Consider the following 26,026-nt stretch of genomic DNA (forward strand, 5'->3'; position numbering starts at 1 on the left):
CAGGGGTGAGGTGGGACTAGAGCAGCAGAAGAATCTTTTTTAAAAAAAAGATATTATTTATCTATTTGAAAGAAACAGTGAGAGAGAGAGAGCACACATGTGCATGGGGAGGGGCAGAAGCAGAGGGAGGAGATTCCCCACTGAGCAGCGAGTCCAGTGGGGACCCAGGACCCCAGGGTTGGAGGGTCCCTTTCTCTGTCTCCCTTTCTCCCTGCCTGCCTCCCTCTGTCCCTCCCTCTCTCCACACCCCCAGACCCCCTTCCCCAAAGTGACCTTCCCACTCCCAGCCCCCTCTTGTCCACTTTCCATGTCCTTTTCCTGCATGGCACTCGTCACCCTCACACATACTGTATAGTTCTCTATCCTGCTTCCTTTTGTCACCCCTCCCCCACCCCGCAACAATTTCCATGGGGACAGAGATTTACCTCTCAGCACCTAGAACAGCGCCTGGGACACAGGTGCTCAAGGAATATTATTCTCCACTTCCTTCCTCTTTCTCGCTCTGCATGCATGCCGTGCTGTGGGCAGGGGAGAGAGTTAGACATAAGACATGTTCTTCTCTGAAAGGGGCCCGTGGCCCCCCGGGGAATGGAAGACTCCAGAAGCCCTTGTGTTTCCACGGAACACATCATCACCGGACTTCAACCCCAGCCCTTGCCTCCTGCCCACCACTCTCCCTTGGCTGTGCATGTAGAGGTCTCTCTCTGCAATGGTGGGTACACCTACCTGAAACCAAACCTTCCTTCTGCCCTGCCCAGAGGGGGCCAGCAGCACGGTGCAGTGAGATAGGACAGCCCCGAGTTGGAATCTCAACTCAGTTTCATCCGTAGGATGCAGATCCATTGTTCACGCTGCAAGGGTTCCACGGAGAAGCAGAACATGTCTAAAAGGTTTAGCTATGGCAAATATGTAATAAACGGCCCCTCTTGCTGGTATGGCTTTTGCATGTCTGGCTGGGTCTTGAAGCCGGCTGCTTCTCCTGCTAAGGGAATGGTGCCCACGTGAATACGGCAGGGCTACATTTGAGTTCCCAGCACCCTGATCAGGGGCTCATTCCTGCCTTTTACATATCTGGGATTCAAACTGGCAATGGTTTTCTGTAATCCAGCACCAGTGAGGGTGCATGGGTACCACACGACGCAGGAGGAACACACTTTGGGGGACTTCTTGCAGCGTGTATGGAAGCGATTCAGCCTCTGGGAACTCACCGGAACCCATACAAAGACCTATTACCCGGATGTTCACAACAGTGCTATTTACTACACCAGACAAACCCAAAGCAACCCCATCACACTAGGGGGTTGGCTAGATAAGGCAGGGTATGTCCTGCCATTTAAAATGCTGTAGTAAACAAGAGTATGTTTACAAACTTTTTTTTTTTTTACAAACTACTAAGTTTGTAACGTTCACAAACTATTGTTTACAAACTATTAAGTGGATAAAGCAGCTATAAAACAGTATTACAGGATGAATCTCTTTCTCTTTCTCATGTTATTGTTGCCTCAGGTGGAGGAATTACAGGTGGTTTTCTGGTTTCCTCTTCGTGCTTTCTATATTTTCCAAAATCTCTACAATACAGTTACACTCAAATTTTTTTAAAGATTTTATTTATTTATTTGACAGAGATCACAAGTAGGTGGAGAGGCAGGCAGAGAGAGAGGAGGAAGCAGGCTCCCTGCTGAGCAGAGAGCCCAATTCGGGGCTTGATCCCAGGACCCTGAGATCATGACCTGAGCCGAAGGCAGAGGCTTAACCCACTGAGCCACCCAGGCACTCTGTATTCAATTTCTTTAAAGAAAAATTAGAAAATTGAATTTATGTCGATAAAATATAGGCTAAGCAAAAGATTTAACTTAAATTCTATGGTTCCCTCACATCAATATCCCACATATTGACCAACAGATAATTCCTGATCAAGCTCAATGAATTGTGAAAAAGTCAACTGTTCTGATCATTCATATATATAAACACACACACATATACAAAATGTTTCTTTTTTTTTTTAAAGATTTTATTTTATTTATTTATTTGACAGAGAGAAATCACAAGTAGATGGAGAGGCAGGCAGGCAGAGAGAGAGAGGGAAGCAGGCTCCCTGCTGAGCAGAGAGCCCGATGCGGGACTCGATCCCAGGACCCCGAGATCATGACCTGAGCCACCCAGGCGCCCCAAAATGTTTCTTAATACCCTATTTTCAGGGATAATTTTAGACTTCTAGAAAAGTTGCAAAGATAGTACTGAGCTCCCCTAGTGCCGGACACTACCCGGCCCCCAGGGTCTCCTGCTAACATCTCACCTAAGCCTGGTACATTTGCCACAACCGTGAAACCCACGTGGGCACATCGCCATGAACTAAAGTTCACACTTCGCGTGGATTTCACCAGTTTTCCCCCCAACATCCTCTCTGTTCCATGGTACGGACTGTATCAGCAGTCGCGCCTCTCCGGGCTTCTCGGTCTGCGACAGTTCTTAGCCTTCCCTGGTTTTCCACGTATTCTGTAAATCCTGTGATCATAAAAAGGAAGGGCTGATGGTGGCGATGTTGGTGATGAAGAGCGCCGTCTAGGAATCCCTCCAGTTCCTCTCTCCGTGGGAGGCTGACAATCCGCCTTTTCCTGTCTCAGGTCCGGAACAAAAGGGGACAGACCAGCGGCCCGCCCAGGTATCGAGGGGACCCGCGGAGGTTGGGGCGCCTCGATCCCCGCCCATTTGCCCACTCGGCTGCTGGCCCGGGAGCTTCGGGAAGGCCCCCGGAGTTGGGGGGGGGGGAGTCGAGCCCGGAGCCCACGGGTCCCCTCGCCGGTTGGGCGAGCGCGCGGGCGGCACCCGAGTCAGCTGTTCCGCCACCGTCCGCGGCCGCCCCGCCCCTTCCCGGGTCTTTTATATAAGCCTCTCCCGCCTGCGAGCGTGGGTCCGAACTGCCCGCTGCCCTCCGCGGCCAGGAGCCCCGCCCTCCCCGCAGCATGGTCTGGAACACCAACCTCCGCTGGCGGCTGCCGGTCACCTGCCTGCTCCTGCAGGTGGCCATGGTGGTCCTCTTCGGCGTGTTTGTGCGCTACGAGGCCGATGCCGACGCCCACTGGGCCGACAGTAAGGCGCAACACAACACCAGCGACCTGGAGAACGAATTCTACTACCGCTACCCGAGTAAGTCCGGACACCCCGCAGGGCCCCCAGAGGCACCCCCGCCCCCGCAGGTCCCCGCGGCGCTTCCCACCAAGAGCCCTGCCTCGCTGCTCGGGAACAGAGGGCGGGAGGGCGCTGGAGCAGGAGAAACTGCTGATGCTCCCTCCCTTGGAGCCCCGTGGTCCTCCCCACTCAGCCTTCCCAACCGCGCCCCCGCCAGCCTCTGGAGAGCTCGTTTGAGAAAGGGCCACGTGCGCGCTAACCCCTTTTCCCTGCGTTAAACAAAGGGAAAACTCCCCACGGGGAGCTCCCTCCCTGGGGCCATCAGAGTCCTCCAGCTTCCCTGTCAGAGGGCCCTACTTGTCCTCCAAAGACCCGAGTCCTATCTCAGTCACCAGCCAGGGGGGGACACCGGCTCCCTTGGCGCCCATCAAGTCAAGGTCCCAAATCTTGGGCTGGTCTTGGTCCCTAGTCAAGGGCTGCAGTGGCTGTGGGGAGAGGTGTGCAGGGAGAGGAATGCGGGACCATGGCACCTGCCCTCTTCTGGCTTGGAGAGGAAGAAGGGGAATCCTGAATTCTCTGGTGTCTGTGCTACTGTGCTTAAGAGCGTGTGTTTGGAATCACCAGACCTCACTTTTGTCACAATTCCGCCATTGACCTGGTGGGTGGCCTTAGGCACGGGTCAACCTCACTGAGACTCCCTTTCTACCTCTGCCTTACTGGGCTGGGGAGAGGCTGACGTGAGATAGTGCCCGTCGAGCTCTGGCATGGGGCTGGCCATGGAGCCCTCACTTCGTAAGGGAGCACTTAGTGGAGGAGCACTGAGCACAGATGCCCTGGGACTCAGGAGTTGGAAAAACTGGTTCAAGGTCACTCAGGTCAGCCCAACCTCCAAACACCCAGCCCAGGGCTCTTTCCATACCCGTGTGCTTTCCGACTGCCTACACCATCCACCAGCAGCCAATGGCAGTCATTCCAACTTGTTGGTGCTCACGTGGTCACGGACTGTTAGTCTCGGCATGGACCCTAAAGCTCGTCAGCAACAGCCACCTCTCCCCACTGGCGTTCCCTCCATGGCTTGAAAACCCTCAGTGATGGGAACCTTTACCTCCAGAAATAACATGTCACTTAGATCCAGATAAATAACAGCATACATTCTGGATGACGGCCTGCATGAACAAAGACGAGGGTGAGGGGTCAGCCGACACACTGGGAGCCAACCGTATTAAATGGCTGCCAAAAAGCTACCCACAGGCTACATTAATAGAAATATGGTGCCTAGAAGAAGGGAGGTGATGGAAGGGGGTTGTACCCTGTGCTGGTTGAGACCACAGCCTCTACTGGGCTCTACTCAGGGTCATGTTTTAAGAGATCTTGACAGCTGTGGCCTTAGAATTTGGACTCTAAATCTGCCCTTCACTGCCCACCTTGGCTCTCCTTGAACTGACTCCGCAAATGGAGAGGCAGGCCAGCTGAAGACCTTCCTTTGCCTGTTTCACTCCGCTCTGGCGCTTACTTATCTCTTAGCCAAAAAGCCAGCCTCCCAGCAAAGCACAGGAGGCAAGGTCTCCCATGGGCATTCATGGGTCCTGGATGGGTCCAGGCTGTGGAAAGTCTCAGAGCCCTCAAATGGAAGCTACAGAACATTCCCAACAAGAGGTGTGACCCTCGCATCTCCCCAGCTTCTATCCCCACCCCTTCCACATCCACCTTCATTTATTCCCACACCAATCAATCACTTACCTATGGGGTGGCCATATCATTTATCAACCAATGACACTCTAGAGAGTGAGGAGGTGGGGAGTTGTGCTAGTAGTCATTTGCCAGGACACACACATAAACCACGACTCCTCCAAGAGACCAAGACCGCTCCGGAGGAACAAGTTGCATATCCTGGGTCTCTGACCCCAAAGGGCTCCCAGACTCATTGAGAGCACCCCAACACCCTGTCCTCCATGGGGTCAGGTTCTCTGGGCACTTCTCTTCCACTTCTTGGAAGGTGGTGGGACAGTGGGGGCGTGGGGAAGCAGGGCAGGCATGCGGGGAGCGTGTTGAGTGGTGCAGAGTGGCCCAAGGGTAGGGTTTGTGAAAGGGATAGGAGAGAGGTTCCTAAGAGGGAATGAGGCAGCCATCAAGGTGGGCTTGAGTTTCCCCTGCTGTTTCCCGTGCGTGCTGAGAAGCTTTTGGTCACCACGCAGGAAGTGACAGAGAGGAAAGCAATACAGGGAGAGAGACCCTTGGCCTCAGGACTCCTTGGCAAGTAGTGGCAACAAGGCAAGCTAGCAGGTGTGCTTTCTCTCCTTGGATGCCCCCACTGCCCCAGGAGGAAGGCAGGGTCTGGGTTCCCATTTTATACACAAGGAGAGCAAGGCCTGGGAGGGAGAGTGACTAGGAAACCAGAGAGCCTGCGGAGGAGCCCTGGGTTCCTCTCCCTTCGCTTTCGACCTTTCCCCGTCCCCCCCCCCTCCCCTGACCCTTTTCTGGTCCACCTGGTTGTGGTGATTGTGTTAGGGGTAGAGGGCAGGCGGCCTCCCTGTGGCGCTGGTGGGGCTCCAGTGGCGGTGGCACCGGTGCGGCTCCAGTATGGCAGTTCCCAGGGGCCAGGGATGAGGGCGTGCCCTTCTGGTACCTTCTGGGTTCTTGGCGCTAGGCTGTCCACACAACACCTGTGTGGGCCTCATTCCTTCCCCAGGGGATTAGTGGAGCCTGCTGGGCATCTCAGGTTTCCAGAAGAGTCCAGCTCCAGCTGGCTCAGGCCGGGCCTCAGGAAGGCCTTGGGACTGCTCCCCAGGCATGGGCCCCTCAGCAGGCAACAGGCACCAAGCCAGCTGGGGACCTGCCCTGACAGTGCCCTCTGAGGTCCGTGCTCCTCACGGGCTAGGGCTCTGGGGCCTCAGTGGCTGTTGGAAGGGTCCGGGGGAAGCTGGCTTGAGGAAGAGCCCTCAGAGTCTGCGCTCCTGAAACTTCCTGCAAAGACTGCAGGAGGAGTGGACACATTTCTAGGACATGACCGAGGGCAGAGGCTGCCGTAGTTTCAACCCCAGAAAGACTGTTTCATGAAGCCACGGCAGCCAGGCTCGCTCTGCAATTCTGGGACCTGCCCCCTCAGACTCAGCTCCATTTAGTAAAGGACAAGCTTGCCCACAAGTCTCAAAGGGCAGCACAACCTGGACTGTGGAATTCAACAGATCTGCGTCCCTCACTAAATGGAGTGAGCCTCAGTATGCTCATCTGTGAAGTGGGACTGTTATTTAATGCACTGGCTCTCCAGGAAACCTTAAGAGGGCAGGGGACCGTTTGGGCCCATTTGGGGGCAGGAAGTGAGGGGTCGGTGAATACTGGTATCAGGTGTCCTCAGAGGGGAGTGAGTGCTCTGGTGCTGAAGGGACACGAGTGGAGGCTCAGCATCTCTTTAGAGATATGGCCAAGGAGTGTGTCCCTGAATATTAGTTTGTCCCTAAATGTGAGCATTTAAATTCCTCTGTGCTTTCCCCACTTACAAGTGCTTTTTGCAGGCTCTGTCAGGCAGAGCATTTCTTTCCATCTTGTGGTGCCCAAATGGACCTTAGAGATGTGCCCAACACTCTGGGCGCCAGTGACAGGGACAGGGACTGGCTGAGCCCTCCCTCCCCACAGCCCACCTGCTTTCCCGGGGCCTCTGCGCCATTGCCAGGAGATTGTGCGGTGACCGGGTCTGATCTGAGGTGTGGGGGAGGTGGACACAGAGCCTTGGGGAAGTGCTGGAATGGCCAGGAGGACTCCAAGGGAAAGTCTGGGCCTGGCCTTGCCCGCAGAGAGTAGGAAGGAAGCAGCACCCACCGGCACCAGGCAGGGCTCCATGCTCTCTGTGCTGGGGCGGCAGAGGGGAGGAAGCTGCTGTGGTCCAGTGGCACGGGAAACTCGTATTTCAGAGCCACTGCCGGCTTCACTGGGGACACATTCTGGAGGTGGGGGAAAAGGGGCCCCTCTAGACCTAGCAAGGGGGTGGAGAACGGGAGTGAGAGCTGCTGTGTACTGGTGCCCCCTTGTGGCAGCCTTCGTGGCTGCAAGCCAGCATGCCTGTCCTGCCCCTTTGGTTTTGGGGGAAGATCTCTGGGTAGAGAGGACAGATTCTGGGAGGTGCAGGACTACTGTGTCACCCCAGGCTGGGGAAAGAGGGGGGGAAGGGAGGTGTCCCATCACCTTCCACTGATCTACAGCAAGTCGCCGACTCTGCGAAACACAAAGACAGCCTTGAAGGAGAAAAGAGAAATAGTAGCTAATATGATTGATCACTTTGCAAAAGAGCCAGGCCTCTACCCAGGGCTGGATGAAGTCATTACATGTGCACCCCAGAACTCTGGGGTGAGCACTTCCCAAACACATGGACTAAGCCCACTTTACAGAATAAGAAACTGCAGAACCGAGAGATGATGCCCTTCCCGAAGGTCACACAGTTGGGACCTTCGAACCATTACTAGTAAAAGCATTTTAGGAAGCACCCAACCTTATGAAACATAAATTATTCAACTGGTAGGTTGGGGTTCTAAATTAGGACCGGTGTGGGAGAGAAACAGAAAGGGAGCAAGAGAATGAACGGGGAGGTGCCCCAGGAGAGGGAAGCTGCTGTCTGCGTGCTCCAAGTGGGGCAGGAGCACCCCCGGGGGCACCCCCGGAGAGGGGCAGAGAGAGAGGTCAGGATAGCCGGGGAGTAAGGGGAGTCACAGAGGACAGAGATCTGGCAAGAGGGGGCAGGCAGAGATGGTGTGCTAAGAAGGGGAGGGTGTCAGGCAGCCCTGAAATTGAAATTCCCCAGGAGGGCCCCCCCAACATACCCACCCTCTGCCCCTGCCCACATGGTTCCTCTCTGCCACCAAACGGCTGAAAGGCCCCCACCCTCTGCGACGCTGCCTCTTCCCCGGGGATTCCTCCCACCCCCTGCCAGCGCCTTCCCTGTCCAACCTGCTAGCTTCAAAGGCAGCCAGCTCTCAGCTGCTGTCTCCCCCTCATTGTGCCCACATTCTGACTCACAGCTCCCTCTGCGGGCCTGCCCCCCACACCCCGGTCTCAGATCCCCACTTCACCGCACACAGCCAGGCTCTGTCCCTCTCACTCGCCATGCCCACCCCGCCGTGGTCCCCCAAGGCCAGCACTTGACCCAGCCCCTCCCTCCTACTCCACAACCAGCTCCCAGATCCCAGGGTCTATCGGCAGCTCTGCCCTCCTACCAGCCCCCCCCCCGCCCCCCGCTGCTGGAACTGGAGTCTGAAAGTGTCACCTCCCTCTTTCACACCTCTCCTCCAGTCTGCCACCCATCCGTTCTTCCCAAGAATAACCATGATGCCACGTATGGTGCCTCACACGCATTAGCTCAGATCCCCCCACAACAGTTGGAAACGTGATAAACCATGAAGCGCGGTAATACACGAAATCAGCCGCACACATTGTGAAACCTCCACTGAGCTGCTGTTGGCTCATGCAGACCCGCACAGGTCTCCAGACAGCCGCTCACAGCACCCCACTGGGGTGAGACCCACGGCTCCCTGGCACCAGCTGGCATGCCTCCGCCCCCGCCCGGCACCGCGCCAGCACCTCATCCCTAAGCCGCCTCCAGGTGCCCGCTAGCCAAGGGGACTGTGGTCGTGGCCTGGGCCCCAGGGAGACTGGGGTGGGGGGCAGGCGGGGGCAGGCAAGGTCAGGACTGCTATAGCATCAGCACCGCTGCCGCCACCTCGGCCAGGCTCTCCACCCCGGGGTGCAAGAGGTGTCCGACTGGAGAGGGACCACAGCATCCCCTGACCGGCTGCTCAGTGGACACCCTCAGTGCTGCTGGGGTGACAGCTGTCATCATTCATTCCGTCACAGACAGTGACGGAGAGTCTCCCCGGCCACTCTCCCAAGTGCGGGGCAACAGCGGCTGGAAGGAAACAGGCATGGCCTCGCCTTCTGGGAGTTTCCAGTCTGGTGGGCGGGACAAACACTCCAACTGCACTCAGTGGAAAGAACTAGAAAGGAAGGAAGGGGTTGCTGGGAGAGGGCGAACCGTCTTTAAACGGGAGGGTCAGGAGGGCCTCTGTGATGAGGCCATGTTTGGATGAGATCTGCGGGAAAAGAAGTTGTTGGCCTCCATTTTGCGGGAACAGAATCCTGGGCAGGGGGAGGCCACAGCCAGAGACCCTGGAGCAGGGCTGAGGTCCTGTGCTGCTGGTTCATGGGGGGAGGGGGAGCCAGGAATGTAGAAAGACCCTGCAGGTCCCACCCACCTTTTTTTTTTTCTTTTACTTGGGAAGAATTTCAAATTTGCAAGAAGTTGCTAAAACAGAAGTAGCATAAAGCACGCTATATACTCTGTAACTCCCAATCAGCGACCTGTTCCTTCTCTTTCTCCACACACACACTTGTTTCCTCTGAACCACCTGCGGGTCAGTTACACATGTCATGGCCCTGTTGTCACCTTCATGACCCCAGGATGTGTCCTGAGCATGGAGGGATTCTCTTCCAACACCAGGCTAATCAATTTCATCCATCTACGTTGTGTGATAGCTTAATAAACGGTTCCGATCTCATTTCCTCAACCGAATTTTCTAATTATTTTCTACTTTTGTTGACAACGACCTTCGCGGCTCTCCTCCCATTCCCCCCCGTTCACATCCAGAATCCAGTCCTGAGTTAGGTAGTGAATGTAGCTGGCATGTCTCCTTAGTCTCTTTTAACCTGGAACATTTCTGCCGCTTTTGTCTTTTACGACACTGACATTTTTCAAGACTACAGCCTTAGTGCGCGTGCGTGCGCACACACGCGCGCGTGCACACACACACACACACACTCACACACCCTCTAATGGCACATTACTCGTTTTCTGTTTGATCTTCCTTGTAAGTACACTGGGATAATGCCTGCTGGGCTAGAATGCCATACAGGTAATAAGTTGCCTTCAGATTATCACATCTGAAGGCCTGTGGTAACCCACCTGTCCCTCATGAGTAAGGTTAATTCTGATCACCCTGCTGAGAAGTCATCCTGTTTCTCCACTTCATAATTACTGGGTGGTTGTTTTTTTTTTTTTTTTTTTCCAGTCCCTTGCAACTCACAGTCTCTAGGGAGACTCTTGAAGACAATGCAAATGTTCTCCTCCTCATCAAAATTTCCCCCTGGATTCAGCATCTACTGATAGAGTCTTTACTGTGAAAATCACGATTTTCCAACTTCAGCGCTCATTCCACATTTAACTGTCTGGCTCTCAGCATTCTGTTACCATCAAGAGCCTTCCCCCACATTCTCACTTATTTCTTACTCTGAGTTGCTATTTTGTAATGGTTTTAATTTATTATAGTACGTAATTATTTTGGTGCTCAAACCATCCCAGATTTGGCCAGTGGGAACCCTTCAATCTAGCTCCTGTGTCCTATAGACCCACACAGTGCCTTATATTTTTGTAACTGTCTTTGCTTCCCAAAGGTCCTTGGCCCTCTATTTTAATTTTCTGGGACTCTAGAATCAGGTAACATTAGCACTGGGAGAACAGTTATGATCACTCTAATCCATCCTTTGGTTTTATGGAGAAAACTGGCTGTGACAGGGGAAATAGGTTGTCAAGGCTAGACCTGAAGAGTTGGCTCAAAACTCAGAATGAACCTATGCCTAAGTAATAACAAATAATAAATAATAAAGCAACAATGACACTTGTCCAGTTTGAACTCCTGTTATGGGACAGACACTGCTAGGTGGTGTACCTACACACCCGCATTTAATCTCTGCAGGCTTTATAAGCATTATAGAGGGCACAGAAAGCCAAGGATGCTACTTGACTTTCCAGAGTCATCCGCGCAGCAGATGGAGGAACTGGGGTCCAGATTCGGGTCTCCGTGATGCAAGATAGTGTACTTGCTGGGGGTGGAGGTGGGATGAGACATTCATGGGGTGGGTGGGGGGGGGGGGATGATCAACTCGCGTGCTTGGCCCCTCCAGAGACGCAGACCCAGTGGAGACTAACTTCTCTGTACTAAAAAAACGGAGTTGAGGGGGCAAGGCCGCAGAAAATCTGGGTTCTAGACCCTAGATTCTAGGTGTGACCCACAGCCAATTTTGTGCTCTAGCACGGCACGGCATGTCTTGGCATTAGAACGAGCGTTCTATAGTGGGAGGCTCACCTCGCCCCCCGCTCCCCCAAGCCCAGACCCCTCCAGGGGTTCTTAGGACAAGATGCAGGCAGTGGCGGTTCTACCTGCAGCAACGGTGCCTGGCCCCAGGATCCAGATGCAGAGATGGGAGGAGGGGGTTCGTGAGGCTCCCTGAGGGCCAGGCGTCCGGGAAGACAGCGCTGCGCCAGGGGGCGCTGGCCCAGACCACCGAGACACCCCCGCCCTGGCTGCGCTCTCCTCCCCGCAGGCTTCCAGGACGTGCACGTGATGATCTTCGTGGGCTTCGGCTTCCTCATGACTTTCCTGCAGCGCTACGGTTACAGCTCTGTGGGCTTCAACTTCCTGCTGGCGGCCTTTGGCATCCAATGGGCGCTGCTCATGCAGGGCTGGTTCCACTCCTACCACGAAGGCTACATTCACGTGGGCGTGGAAAAGTGAGCGCGGGGCGGGCCCTGGGGCCAGAGGGCGGGCCCGGCGCGAGTGGGGGCGGGCCCGGGGGAAAGGGTGGGCCCGGGGGCGGAGCCCAGAGGGCGAGGGGGCGGGTGTGCAAAGGAACACTCGTTAGCCTGCTTGGAAGACCAAGTCCACAGAAAGGGTTTAGAGGCAAATTGCCATTGCACCACGACACATCCGGGGCACCAACGGGGGATCATATGCCAGGTGTCTGACCTTAAAACCTGCCAAATACTTGCAAGATACTCGTTCACTCAAGCTGGTCAGGGACTTAAGTCTTCTTAAGTGACTTAAGAGAAACTGGAAAAACAGTTGACAAAATAGAAAATGTGTTGGAATCAGTAAGTCAGCCTTTAATTGTATATAAAACCGTTGACATGCATATCACCATGCAGTTCAAAATACACAAGAAAAGTCTCACTCCCAAAACTGTAGACCCAAAGAATAAAAACCCTGTAATATATTTAGCTGGCCGACCCAGAAAGAGAGCTATGGCTAGTTGAAAAAACAGAAGCATACAACGTTTTAGAAATCTTCAGAGGGAATCATCATGTACTTTGTGAGTTGGAAGTGTGTGGTGAACCAGTTATGGGGCAAGTTGGTCACTCAACAAATTGAGATTTTTTGGCAAACTGGTTTTCAGGGCGTTGATTTCCAGCAACTGCCCAGGGCTGGATCACCATGTTGTCCCCAGACTCGCCTCCTGGCTTCCGTCCTGTCCCCGCTAAGGAGTCCTCCAGGTCCCACCTGTCTCTGCAGGGCGATGCCCTCAGGCTCTGCCCCAGCCTCCATGGGCCCTCCTGAGATGGGACATGCACGCCTCTGTCTCCAGGGAGCTGATGGGCCAAGATGTGGGCTTTTCTGCTCTCCCTCTCTCTTCTTCCCAATGGTCACGTCTGTCCGATGGGTCAGTTATGGGAATGTGAGCAAATAACACAGCCTCTCTAAGCCCCCCTGTTCCATCTCTATGATGTGGCTAGTAATAGTACCTGTCCCCTCAGGTTTGGGTGTGGTACAGGCGGGCCTATGCAGTACCTAGCGGGTGTTTCCCTGCCTGGCACTGAGTAACTGCCATGATTCCTTCAGTCAGGCCCTGTGTGAGGCCCTGGGGACACAGCAGTAAACAAGGCTCACAGGGAAGCCGAGGTTCCAATGAACATCCTCATCTTGGGAAGGACCCTGACAGCTGGGCCCATTCCACACCCTGGCCCTACAATTAGCTGGCTTCTTACTTCTCACCTCCGGATTCTCTCATACACCTGAGCATGGCGCAGGGGCACTTCTTCTAGATGTGAATGGCTTGAGGAAGGAGCCTCTATTGTCCCTGCACCCAACCCCACCCCATTAGCAACTCTCATGAGTCTGCCTTGGAATCCTTGACAGCTTTGCCGCTGGTTGAGCACAGAAAGGCCCGGGTTAGGCAGACATGTGGATGGAACCAGGGTCTCCTTTGGCCCGACGACATCTGCCTGGCTGTCTGCCTCCATCGGCCTTCTGCTGGCTGGCTGGGCCTTCAGGGTCCAGACTTAAGAAGGACTGGGCTGCTCCTCTGCCTCTGTTCTCTCTGTTGGCTTTCCTGCCCCCTTCTACCCAGCCCCCAGTTCCCTACCTACCTCCTGCAAGAAGGCCTCTCTTTCTTCCGGGGACACAGATCCTCTCTCCCAGGAAAGGTAAAGAGAAGGTCATGAGAGCTCCAACCCAAGCGGGGCCCTGGTAGACAGAGCATGTGCAAAGTGAGATATAAGGGTCTGGAGGTGGAGACCACATCTGCATGGAGGAATCAAGGAAGGCTTCCTGAAAGAGGAGGCAGTCAGAGGTTGTTCTGGAAGGGCAGGTAGAGGATGGAGGGCAAGACAAGCCCTCACATAAGGGGCATGTCCTAGAACAGCAGCCAGAGGACCTGGGTGCCTTGAACACAAGCTCCCTGAGGGGGCACTGGGATGGGGCCACAGAGGAAGGGTGTGGCATCTGGTACGTGCCATTGCTGTGATGGCCCTTTCATGAGCTATTTCTTTTCATTCCCAGATTAGCTTTAAGATACTCTGTGCTAGGAGGGGTGGTGGTAATGGGTGAACCCAATGATGGGTTTTAAGGAGGGCACGGATTGCATGGAGCACTGGGTATTATATGTAAGCAAGGAAGCCTGGAACATTATATCAAAAAACTATATCAAAAACTAATGATGTACTGTATGGTGACTAACAGAATAGTAAAAAAAAAAAAAAAAAAAAAAAGAAAGAAAGAAAGAAAGAAAAGATACTGTGTGTTCGTGACCACACCATGAAACTGAGGCTCAGAAAGGTTAAGCCACAAAGCCAAATGCACAGATGGCCAACGTCCAGATTCAAACCCAGGACTCAGAGTGCCACTTTTTGCTGTTGCCTCAGACCCTCCCCTGACCTGTCTCCCCACAGCCTCATCAATGCGGACTTCTGCGTGGGCTCTGTCTGTGTGGCCTTTGGGGCAATTCTGGGCAAAGTCAGCCCTGTCCAGCTACTCATCATGACTCTCTTCCAAGTGACCCTCTTTTCAGTGAATGAGTACATCCTCCTCAGTCTTCTAGAGGTGAGCAGGGCTCAAGGATGGCGGTTCAGGGGGACACATGGGGTGACAGCAGGGGAGGAGAGAAAAGGAGGGCCAGGGAGGCATGCTGGCTGGATTCAATTCACCCTTGGCCTGTCACTTAACCTTCTGAACCTCAGTCTCCTTATCACTAAAAGAAGAGTAATGACATTTACTTGGGCAGGGATGGTGGTCCACCTGGCCAATCAGATCAGCACGTTGGCAGAGCAGGGGTTCCTCATATGGTGGTTTTCTCCCTCCTTTCTCTTTCCAACATATCAGATGGAAAGAGTGGGTGTTCCTGCACATACACCCCTCATTCCCAGTTTGCTCTGCCAAGAAAAGGACCCAGTAGATTGGGGGTACACGTCTGTAAAGAAGGGTCCTAGGGGAAAAGCCATGGTGGACATGGACAGCTGCATAGGTTGTGGCCTGCACAACTCGAGAGATGACATTCATGTGGACTATGGCAGGAATGACGCCCCTTGAAGTCAGCCGATTCAATGGCCCAAGTAAGGGGTACCTTAGACCTCTGACTCTAGCTCAGAAACCTCTTTGGTACCTTTGCAGGGGTGAAGGTCATTCAGGACTTCATCCATTTCTTAGCCCCAAACTCCTCTACATTTGTACTCTGCCTGGCACATTTCTGCCCCCCACAAGGGGGAGAGATTTTTTTGTTTTTGTTTTGTTTTCTCTTTTAGATCCCACTATATTCTGTCATTCATTTTGTCATTTTCTTCAGCCACCAGGCTGGTCCAAGCCATCATATCTCTTTCTTCTAACTCATTTCCCTATCTTCATCCTTGCTCTACTCACTGCCTCAGGCCAATCTCCACCAGCAACCATGGAGACTTGTTAATAATCTGTGTGAGACCATTCCCCTGATCAAAACCCTCCAGTGGTTTTTAAAATTTCACTTTGAGTAAAATCCAAATTTGTTGTAAAGCTCCACATGTTCTGCCCCCAGCCTTTCCCTCCACGCTTATAATCTACTCTCTCCCCATCTCTCCATGCTTTGGACACACTCTGCTGTCTGCTCTTCAACGATCATGCTTGGTCCCACCTCAGGGCCTTTGCACTTGCTATTCCCTTTGCCTGGAATGCTCATCCCTCAGTCATTGTCATTACTGAGGTCTCAGCTGGAATATTACCTCTTCAGAGAGGCCCTCCCAGATTCCCCCCTGCCCCACAGTGTTGGCCTCTACCTTACTTTACCGCCCCCCACCCCAAGTCACTATCTCTCACATTGACTTGGTTCATTTTCTTCGTAAACTTCCTCCTTTTCTGATAAACCTGATGTGTCTGGGCCGCAGGATCTCCAGTACCTAGTTCAATGCCTAATAAGGGCTCAACAAATATTTGTCAAGTAAATGCATTTGGGAGTCTGACTACGCATCGGGCACCTCATACATAGGTGGGAAGACCTCTTTAGACCCTAAGGAGCTCACAATCTAGAAAGGAAGCTAGGAAGTCAGTAGACAGTAACCACATAGTATAATGAGGAGTGGGGTCAGGGCCTTGGTGGCCTAAAAGGGGAGGCGGGTGTCTGAACCAGCAGGACAGGTCAGAGAGGCTTCCTGGAGGAAGAGATGTCAAAGCTAGAAGTCAAGTGGGAAACAACCAGGCGAAGGAGTGAGGCAGAGGGAACAGTGAGTGGCTAGGCCTGGAGGGAGGCCCACGGTGAGAGGTTTCCAGTGGGCTGACCTGCTGGAAGAAGGTGTGCCAAGAATGACTCTTGGGCACAAGTTAAGAGGGCCTCAAAAATCCTCCCGACCTGCTATGGAAATTCTTTGAAATTTCATGACATGAAATTTGCATGACAACCGTTGTGTCTGTCTCTGTGCCAAGTCCCTGCTGACATGCAAGGAGCACTTGCCCTTGGCTGGTCCCTGCTCTAAATGCCTCACATGGCTTACCTCATTAATCCTCCCCTCTGAGATAGGCGCAATTATTATCCCCACTTTACAGAAGAGAAAGTTGAGGCTCAGAGGTTAAGGGACTCAGCCCAGGTCCCACAGCTAATAGAGGCACCCTTCAGGCTGGGAACCAGGAAACGGAGCTCTGCCGACAACTAACTAGCTCTGTGACCTTGGACAACACACTTAACCTCTCTGCCGGGATTTCCCCACCTACAGTGACGGAGCAAGTGTGTGATTCTGATTGGAATTTCCCCTGAGATTGGTTCTGAGTGGGGAGGAAGAGGAGGATAAAGAGAGAGGAGGTGGGGGCACAGGGAGGAAGGCTAAGTCAACCAAGCCCCTGTGGGGTACCAGGCGCTCGCCAGGTGCCAGACACGAGTTGTCTAGTTTCGCCGTTGGGACAGCCCTACTAAATAAGGCACCCTGGTCTCCCCGACTTTGTGAAGGAGGAATCTGAGGCACAGAGTGGGGTAGGGCAGAAGGAGACAGAAGAGGAAGAAACCGATCTGCGTGCTCTGACTATAGGGGACAGAGGAGAGGAGGGTGGGGTGGGGCCGGGCTGGGGGCGGGCGGTCAGCAGGAAGGTTGTCAGGCAGCAAGGGTGGCAGGATGCCTGGGAGATGAGGAGTGACCTTCTAGATGGACTGGGGCTGGGCCAGGAGTGGCTGTGGAGGAAGCAATGCGGAGAGGGGAGGCCCAGAGGGAACAGCAGGGCTCCCAGGAATTAAGACACAGGAGAAGCTAGTGGGTGACAAACTAGATAGGGGCGGGGCCTGGGTTCTAGCTCTGCTTCACCTCTTCCCACTGCTTGACTGAGCAAGGTCCTCTCCAAGCCTGGGGTTCCCCATCTGGGCACAATCCCATCTGCTGGGGGACGATGCCCTGGCACTTTGCTGACAGGCTCACAGCTTGGGCTCAGGGATCCCCACTTTCTCCCCTTCCCAACTGATTGGTCTGTGGGAGCCCTGAGCTCCATCCTGAAGCTTGTGGAGTCAGACAGATGGAACTCTTTGTGTGTGTGTGTGTGTGTGTGTGTGTGTGTGTGTTTCACGGGGGTGGGCAAGGAAAGTGCTAATAGTTGGGAGAGAGAGAAGGTATCAGAGTCTGACAGATCCCTACCCCCCAGGTAAAGGACGCAGGGGGCTCTATGACCATCCACACATTTGGTGCCTACTTTGGGCTCACAGTGACCTGGATCCTCTACCGGCCCGGCCTACATCAGAGCAAGGACAGGCAGAAAGCTGTGTACCACTCGGATCTCTTTGCCATGATCGGTGAGAGCTGCTATAATGAATGAGGGCCTCTGGGATGGGGGAAGATGGCCCTGCTGGCTACGGGCCATCATGATGCCTTAGGGCTGCCATGATGGGTGAGGACCTCTATGAGGAGTGAGAACCCCCATTAACAGGTGAGGGTCTCCAGGAGGAGTTCAGAACACCATAATCACACCTGATACCCACATGGTCTGGTGGGTGGCAGGTAGTTCCCTTGGGGGAAAGGCAGAGGAGGGGTTGCCTGTAGACACCTCCAGGATCCCAGATTTTTTCCCTTTTTCCTATGGGGCTGGAAGAAGTTGGTCACTCATCCTGTACTCCCTAGGATGCCCCAAGGCAGATGAAGCGGCACCCAGAAACTGGTCAGTCCATCCCCTGGGCTAGGGCAAGGTGTGAATTCCTACTTCCTGTGTCCATTCATTCCAGAGAATACATACCAGCCACCCACTCTGGTCTCCTAAAATCCAGCCCTGCCTTCAGGGAGCTCCTCCCAATATGATGGAAGAGATGGCAATGTTACCAGATGATCTAACTACAGTAGGGAAAAAGATTCTCTCTCATGATGCCATGGGAGCAAGGGGGGAGGCATTCAGCCCACTTATGGGGCTGGGGTAGACTTCCTGGAGCAGAGGAGGGCTAATTGGAAGTTAGGCAGGAAGGATGTTCTGGGAAGAGCCCCCAGCATGAGTAAAGCTGCAGGGGTGGGAAACTACTACTGGGGCACACGAGTCTTATGACTTCTCTGGAACTAAAGGACAGGAAGTGTGCCTAAGCTCTGTTGGGCCCATCTAACACCTCTTCCACCCGGGTCCACCGGACCTGTCTGGTCTGGCCAGGCACCCTCTTCCTATGGATGTACTGGCCCAGCTTCAACTCAGCTGTGTCCAACCACGGAGACGCCCAGCACCGAGCTGCCATCAACACCTACTGCTCGTTGGCAGCCTGCGTGCTCACCTCGGTAGCACTGTCCAGCGCCTTGCACAAGAAGGGCAGACTGGACATGGTGAGTGGTGGAGGGCAGGTGAGGGAGACTGGGGAGCCCTCCGGGGTGGGGGCGGTGTGACAATGACTGCCTGTGCCCTGTGACTATGACTGTCCGGCCGACGACTCTGTGAGGCAGGCAGCATCAGGGTGATCTCCCCCATCCTGCAGATGAAAAAACTGAGTCTCGGGGAGACTGAGTTTTGGATTCCCTAGCTGGTTTTCCGCAGAGCCCAGAACCAGATTCCCAGATTCTGTCACCCTGGCTGCTCTGGGTGGGCGTCTCCTCCTCTTCATTCTCCTCCTCCCAGTCTGGGGTGCTGAGGGCCCCATCAGACCAGCCTAGTCCGGTTGCCAGGGGCATTTCTCTTCTGTCGGGCTTCCGATCCTCCAAACGCCGGTCCTCAGCCTTCCTAAAGCTGTCTCCACCTGCTCCGCCCCATACCCTCAGAAAGGGGACCCCTTCGATGTCTGTCCACTCCCCGGGGGGGGTTGGTGGGGGCACATGGTTTCGCAGTGTCCTTCCTCTCCCACCACTGGGACAGACCGTTCTGTCGTTAGTGGGGAGGGGCCAAACCCCATAGATGTTGGTCGATTTTTCTATAAAAAGAAGACCGCCTCTCTATTTCCCAGTCTGACACTAGCTTCTTGATGTGGGCATATGTGGGACACTCACCACACAGAGCGGTAGGGACGTTCGCATCAGGGGGAAGAGAATCAGACAAACCCTGCGTGCGCCCAACACCCCCGCGCAGACAAGGACATGGAACAGGGTCAAAGTCGGGGGGCCCCCGGCTCCGCCCTGATCCGGACCAAGACACCTTTCTGCCCCTTGCTAGTACGGTCTCCCTGCACCTCCATTTCCTCCTCTGCAAACATCCAAAGATTACTGTCCTTACCTCCTGGGCTGGTTGTGGAGACGGACTGACATCCTCCCCACAGCGCGCAGCAAGGTACCGGGAACTGTCGGGCCCCCAGAGAGGGTCAGCGGGCGCTGGTGCAGGCCCTCAGACGCCGGCACGGGCGTGTGCGCATGCGTGGGGCCCCACGGCCGCCTGACGTCAGCAGACGTGGGTGTAGAGCCCATCAGACAGGCACACCTGCGCACATGAAGCCAGAGGGAAGGTGTAGACGTGCCAAGAGGGTTCACCCACCCCGACACGATTACACAGATTTGTGTCCATGGATGATGGCCAGCCTGCTGGTGGGGGTGCCCAGTGTGCAGAGAGCACAGGAGCCGGCCCTCTGCGGTCTGCCGGCTTGCAAGATGCCCTCGGAGTCATCCCTGCCTCCCAGCGCCAGCACCCCCAGACACGGCGTGGTGGTGCAGGCGGGCTCTGGGGACAGGACTGAGCTCCGACCCGCCCTGCCCGCCCTACCCAGGTGCACATCCAGAATGCCACGCTCGCAGGAGGGGTGGCCGTGGGGACGGCTGCTGAAATGATGCTCATGCCCTATGGCTCCCTCATCGTTGGCTTCATCTGCGGCATCGTGTCCACCCTGGGTTTTGTGTACCTGACGGTGAGGACCCCAGGCCAGGGGCTGAGGGCTGGAGGATCCTGGGTTTGCGTGTACTGGGGCCTCCCCAAACCCCTGCCACTGCTCAGGGCGTGAGTAGCACCCGTCTCCCCTGTCCAGCCATTCCTGGAGGCCCGGCTGCGGATCCAGGACACGTGCGGCATTCACAACCTGCACGGCATTCCCGGCATCATCGGTGCCATCGTGGGTGCCGTGACCGCGTCTTGCGCCACCACCGATGTGTATGGAATAAACGGGTAAGTATGGAGGAGGGACAGGGGAGCCTGAGCTCCCTCCTTCCTTCTCCATTCCTCCTTCCTGCTGTTCCTCGGGGGTCCAACATATGGTCGCTACCCCTAGCCTTCCCCAAACTGAACCACTGTCCATGGGCCTCTCTCCCTAACCTCTGTCCCTCCTCATGAGTCTTAGAAACCATCTGATCTGTCCAGTGCACACGGGAAGGCTCAGAGCCTTGGTGCCCGCTCACATTTGTGGGCCACAGCAACGGGTTTCTTGGTCTCACTGTGCCGCCCTGATCTGCCCCCAATCTCCACCCCAGGCTTGCCCTTGCCTTTGGCTTTGATGGTTTCAAGACTAACTGGAACGCAAGCATGCAGGGCAAGTTTCAGGCTGCTGGGCTCTTTGTGTCCCTGGCCATGGCCCTGGTGGGCGGCGGCATCGTGGGTGAGTGGAAGTGGCTGGGCTAAAGAAGGCGGGGCTGCTGTGGGTGGGGGACCCAAGAGCATGTACCAGAGGTCAGCCCAGAGCCCACAGGAATCCTGTGCACTTGTGGCTTTGGGACTGAGTTGGGGGGGGTGGGGAGGGGGTGCTTCTCAGCTAAGGGGAAGGCCTGGGTAGGCTAAAGTAGTGGTTCCTGACCTTGTGTGACCCCAAACTTTCCTTAGGAATTATCCTGAAACTGCCAGTCTGGGGACAACCTGCTGATGAGAACTGCTTTGAGGATTCGGTCTACTGGGAGGTGAGTTCCAGGGACTGGTTCCCCTGCACAAAGGGAGTTATATCCCTTCTCCACAGACCCGGCCCGCATCAGCCAAGCTGGGGCCCGAGGGACCGGAAGCTGAGGGTTGGGGCCAGAGCCTGCATCACCCTGCTCCATCCAGAGGCTGTGTGTCTCCTGGGGGCCAAAGGCTTTATTCTAGAGCAGTCATTCCTAAAGTGTAGCAGCTTCCCAGATGCCAGCCCAGAACTGTCACTGAGTAGGGCATCCTCATGGGAACGAGTTCCCAGCTGATTCTGGCCCAGAAAACTGAGTGACATTCCATTGTTTTCAGCATCCAGAGAAGTATCGGTACAGAAACTCAACTTGAGAAACATTGTTCTAGAAGCTGAAAGTAGTAAGATGTCACAGAACTCCGTTTCTTTAAAAACTTGCCACAATTTGGGTTTTCTGTGACTTGAGGCAGGGCTCCCTCCCAACGGATCCTTGTTGCACGTGTTTACTGGCATTCGATGTTGGGGAGATGACAGCCACCTGCATCTCCCCTCATGACACGGGGCAGGACATAACCTGTGTCTGTGGCCCCTGTGACTCGGGTCTGTCCATCACCGCCTTTCATTTGGCTCCGTAATTTTAAAACCACACCAGAAAGTTTTCTGGGTCATTTTCACCGATATCCACTATAAGCCAATTTCATGTACATAACTAATAACATTTTTTAATTCATTCTCTTTAAAATGTCTATTATAAAATGAATAGAAGCCCATTAAGAGAAATCGGGAAATAGAGAAATATAGAAAGAAATCCCATCACCCTAATTCAAGCACTGCTAATATTTTGGGCCTATGTTCCTCCAGTTTTTTTTTTTTTTTTATCAGCCGAGACTTTTCTTAGCAGAGATTTATGGATTTATGCCCGATTTGGGATCCTGCTCACTTTCTCTCTCTTCGTCTCTATTGTAAAAAGTATTCTGTGTCATTACATTCTTAATAAACTTTCTTCTTTTAGCAGCATTATTTTCATTCCATATTTAAAGTCAGAACTTAAACTATTTTAGACACGACCATGAGAAATCACATGGATTTGCCACTAATGAAATAAACTAAAAAATCTTATCAATTCCCATACAGAGGAGTTCATTCTTGGTTCTGTTTGGATCTTTATCATTCTTAGTTCACACATTCTAGCTGCTGCATACCCTTCAGCAGTGCTCCGTTTTGAGGTCTAATTCTATCTCTGTGGAAGTAAGGCACCATCAGTCTATCCGCTTGGCCCCTGGCCTCTGGCTGCTTTACCTGGGAGATGAGGTGGCCTTCCAGAGGATGTGGTGAGACAGATGTTCCCCAGGACCTCTGCTGAGGCCATCTTTAAGATTAAATCGAAACCTTGAAGCCAGCGCAAGGCTGTTCCACCCCACCCCCACTCCAGCTACCCATCCGTTTCCGGTCTGCCCTACATCTCACCTCACCTCACTTTTGGACCTGCCTGGTGTTCAGGGAGCTTGTGTCTTCCTGGCACATTACCACTCATCTTTCAAAAGCGGGTTCATTCTGCACAACCAGAATTCCACCCCCCAGGTGGGTTATCAGCCTCTCGTGTGCGTTTGCAGCTCCTGTTGTCACTGTGCCCATCACCTGAGCGCCTTCCCATTGCTCTAAGTGGGGCAAGGACCCCGTGTCGTCCTTGCAGAGCCCCAGCACCCTGGACAGTGGCTAACCTGCCGTAGAGGGCAGGATACCTGTGTGTAGGACCGCCCTGCTTCTCTGCATGCGCTCTGCACCGTGATCACAAGGTGGCGCCCGCCACACACCATCCACCCCTCCAGACTTGGCCAGGTTGTTCTAGTCCTCCCAGGGACAACCGCCTGGCCTGGGACAAGGCCCCTGGAGCCACCCTCCTCTCTCCGCAGATTCCTGAGGAGCCAAAGAGCACGGTCTTGCATCCTGAGGACTCTACCCTCAAGCCCTCAGAACCTTAAACTCCCAGGCCAGGTGAGAAGCAGGTGAGCATGGGCAGGTCCTCCCCGTGCCCACCGCCCCGCCCCCCCCCCCCGCGCTGGAAATTGGATGCCACCAGTAAAGGGGCAAAAAGAAAGCATCAAGAAGTCCACCCCTCCTGCCTGGATTGGAGTGGGCACATGGGGTGGGTGGCCTCAGAATAAGACTCCTAGCAAGCCAGACAGGCACAAGAATATGTGGAAGGCACTAAAAAAAAAAAAGATCTAGGTGATCTGGCTACACACTTAGTTTTGCTGCTTACCGGTTGTGACTTTGAGGCCCTCCTCACCCACAGACAGAGCCTGAATTTCCTCATCTCTAAAAGTGGAAATGACAGGTGTGGCTCTGTTCAGTCGATCAGCTCCAGCTAGTTCTTGCTTTCTTCTCGCTCCTCCTTTGTTCTTCCCATCAGCTCACCTTTCCTTGCTCCTCTGTGGAATGCACCAAGCCCTGCCTTTTGCATCTCACCCTCCAGAGAGCGCCACTTGACAGGTGCAACTACTTCCCTCTTTCTAATAGATGAGAAAATGAAGGCTCAGAGAAGCGCGGGCTCTTCGAGGCCCCACAGAGCAAGTGGGGGGCATGGGATCCCTGCAGGTCATTTCCTTTGTACTCAGTAGTACTATTTGGTCCCCTTCGAGGCCAGAGCTTGGAAGGAGCTGTGTCTGGGGCAAAAGGCTGAGTGATGGGGCAGGAGAGGATATTGGGCCTTAAGGATAAAGAGTAAGGCTATGACCCCTTGCCTCTAATGCCCACCCTGTCCGGGACAAGGTAAAGGGGCCCGAGGGGCTACAGCAGGACCCACAGTGTCCTGCTGCTCCTGGCTCTCTCCCTACAGGCTCTGCAGACTGTCCCGGCGCTCCCAAAGGAGCCGTGCTGACCAAGCTGGGAACACAAGAGCAAGGCGAGCAGCACCCCACTGCTGGCCTGGCCCAGGGTGCCTCCCTTCCCTGCCCCTTCATCCCAGGGGGCCTGCCTGAGAATGGACTAGGAAGAGCTATAGACAAAGTGGGCATCCAAGCCAGGTTCTGGCTGAGGAGACCTGCCTCCAGCGGTCTTGGTGGCCACCTCCTGGGAAAAGCAGGCAGGCGTGGGGCTGGGAGCTGGCCGTGGACCCAAGCCCTCCTAGGAGACAACTCAGCTGCCAGCCATCAACCGCTGGGCTCCTCCACTCTCTGCCTGCCCCTCGGCCAGCACCTCCCTTGCTCCCTGCGTCCCCCAGACCACTCTGTGCCATGCAGATGGTGGCCTCTGTGAATAAACGCTTGGTATTCTTTGTAGAATGGGTGTGAGTACTTCAACAGGGCCAATCTGAGGGAGAAAAGGACCCAAGAGACCCGGCCTCCTGCCCCAGTCCTGCCCTCCCACACCACCCCGCCATCCACAGTGCAAGGGGAATCATCCCAGGCTGAAGAGGAGGAATTTGGGGTGCTGGAGCCTGCCCGGCCTGGGAATCCCTTCCAGGCTCACTTCTGGGCCGGGGCCTCTCTCCAAGGTTGACTTCACGTCAACCATTCCAGAAACACACCCATGTTTACTGTGCCCTTCATGTAACCGCGCTCTGGTTCAAGGGTACTCAGGCAGGGTGGGAGAATGGGGGGGGGGCTCCTTCCATCCAATCCCCTGACCCCAACCTTTCCGTCCATCCTCCCTGCCAAGCCAGCCTTCCCTCCCTCCACAGTGGGAGAAGGCTTCAGCTGTTTCGCTCTCCCCACTTCCTGCAGCCAGCCACCACCCTGGGCAGACTAACACTTCCTACCCTCAGGGAGCTCTCAGTCTAGCTGAGGACCAACCTGATGCCAGGGATCCATCCTCAATCCTGACAGCCATCCAGTTCCCCAGGGGGGCTTCCCAGAGTGGGTCACCGGAGCAGGGTTTTGGAGGCTGAATAGGAGTTTACCAGAACAGAGGCACAGGGACAGCAGGGGCAGAGACCCAGAGATGGGAATCAACATGGCGAGGTTTGCTATGGCTAAAAGAGACGTGAGGCAAAAGTGTGCCAGCTGGCCAATAAGATGCAGAATCCAGACCCTTTGTGGAGCAGACTCCAGGGAAGAAGGGGTGAGGGGAGCGGGAGGAGAAGGTCTCTCCTGCCTCCAAATCCGCCCTCCCCGCCCCCTCACAATTCACACATGCATACGTACACAGGCCTTCATTCTCCGTGCCAGAGGAGGGGAGGGGGAGGAGAAGGAGGGGAGGAGGGAGCTGAAATGCAACCTATTCATGTTCCCGCGATGTAACACCCCTCATTTTCCATGCTGGGTAAAGACAAAAACCCTTTACAACCTGTTTCTGGAACTTGTCAGCAGCTGCCAAGAGGAGCATGTTAATTAAACGTCGGCAAAGATGGAAGCTGGAGGCCCCGGCTCTAATTGGACAGTTTGCTTCACCGGATTGAAAAACATTGTGACAAAGGAGGAGGTGCGCGACGGCGCGGCAGGGGTGCGGCGTGGCGAGGAGGGGCGCGGCGGCTTTGATTTCCGCGGAGCTGGGGGCCCCAGCCGCCCGCCCCCGGCCCGGCGGCCCCGCCCAGCGGCACGCCCACGAGGCCCGGGGAGGGGCCTGTCCGCGGGGGCGGGGGCGCGCCGGGGGAGACCCTCCCAGAGCCTGCCCAGGGAGCCCGCCAGCCCTCCGCCAGCGGGGATAGACCCGGTGCAGCACGGGGCTCTGAGGGGCTGAGACGGGACCCCTCTTCCCCTCGCTCCCCGTTACCTGACCTGGATCCTGGCGGCTCTGCGGGGAGGGCACCGAGGGCAGGGGTTGATCTGTCGCCTCCGTGCTCCCGGCCCTATGGAGTGAGACACCTGCGTCTAGACCCCTGCTTCCCAGACTCCCTCTGCCTCCCCCCTCATGATCCGGGACGGCATCTAAAAATTGTTGGCGCCTGCGAGGTTTGTCCTTAAAAAACACCCAGTACTGCAGAGCCTTGCGTTTCCAGCAGAACCATTCGGGTTCCCAGAGACTCTTCCCCCCATCTGAGTTGGCACCCCTGCTTTCCTCCTGGTTCTTACTCCCATATGATGACAGCAGCCATGGACCGTGCTGAGTGCAGGAGGCTCCCTCTTTGACCTCTCAGCCACCCTGACGGAAACTTGTTAGCACACCCATCTCATAGGTG

General features: G+C 54.9%; 1 protein-coding gene across 5 annotated transcripts; it reads left to right on the forward strand.

Annotated features, from left to right (window-relative positions):
- Nucleotides 1-2,800: 2,800 nt before the first annotated feature.
- On the forward strand, nt 2,801-25,352 carry RHCG (Rh family C glycoprotein). Of its 5 annotated transcripts, none has more exons than XR_006602665.1 (12): nt 2,801-3,147; nt 11,494-11,680; nt 14,114-14,264; nt 17,307-17,454; nt 18,291-18,457; nt 19,819-19,956; nt 20,074-20,210; nt 20,513-20,637; nt 20,859-20,932; nt 22,821-22,913; nt 23,321-23,400; nt 23,747-24,188. XR_006602665.1 is itself a non-coding variant. In XM_004763755.3 (11 exons), the coding sequence occupies exons 1-10, from the start codon at nt 2,964-2,966 to the stop codon at nt 22,887-22,889; spliced, it is 1,380 nt and encodes a 459-aa protein (XP_004763812.1). In that variant the 5' UTR covers nt 2,801-2,963; the 3' UTR covers nt 22,890-22,913; nt 25,215-25,352. The 5 variants fall into 5 exon arrangements, 3 of the variants coding, with proteins under 3 accessions (XP_004763812.1, XP_004763810.1, XP_004763811.1); XR_006602666.1 differs by having other exon boundaries at nt 22,821-22,902; XM_004763755.3 differs by lacking the exons at nt 23,321-23,400; nt 23,747-24,188 and adding an exon at nt 25,215-25,352.
- The last annotated feature ends 674 nt before the right edge of the window (nt 25,353-26,026 follow it).

The sequence above is a fragment of the Mustela putorius genome, unplaced genomic scaffold (genome assembly GCF_011764305.1).
Source record: "Mustela putorius furo isolate JIRA1106 unplaced genomic scaffold, ASM1176430v1.1 tig00003875_pilon_pilon_pilon, whole genome shotgun sequence".
NCBI lineage: Eukaryota > Metazoa > Chordata > Mammalia > Carnivora > Mustelidae > Mustela > Mustela putorius.

Coding starts and splice junctions, on each gene's coding strand:
- RHCG (XM_004763755.3), top strand. CDS start 2,964: ATGGTCTGGAACACCAACCTCCGCTGGCGGCTGCCGGTCACCTGCCTG. Junction 19,957..20,073: donor TGGGTTTTGTGTACCTGACG/GTGAGGACCCCA, acceptor TCCCCTGTCCAG/CCATTCCTGGAGGCCCGGCT. Junction 20,933..22,820: donor AGGATTCGGTCTACTGGGAG/GTGAGTTCCAGG, acceptor CTCTCTCCGCAG/ATTCCTGAGGAGCCAAAGAG.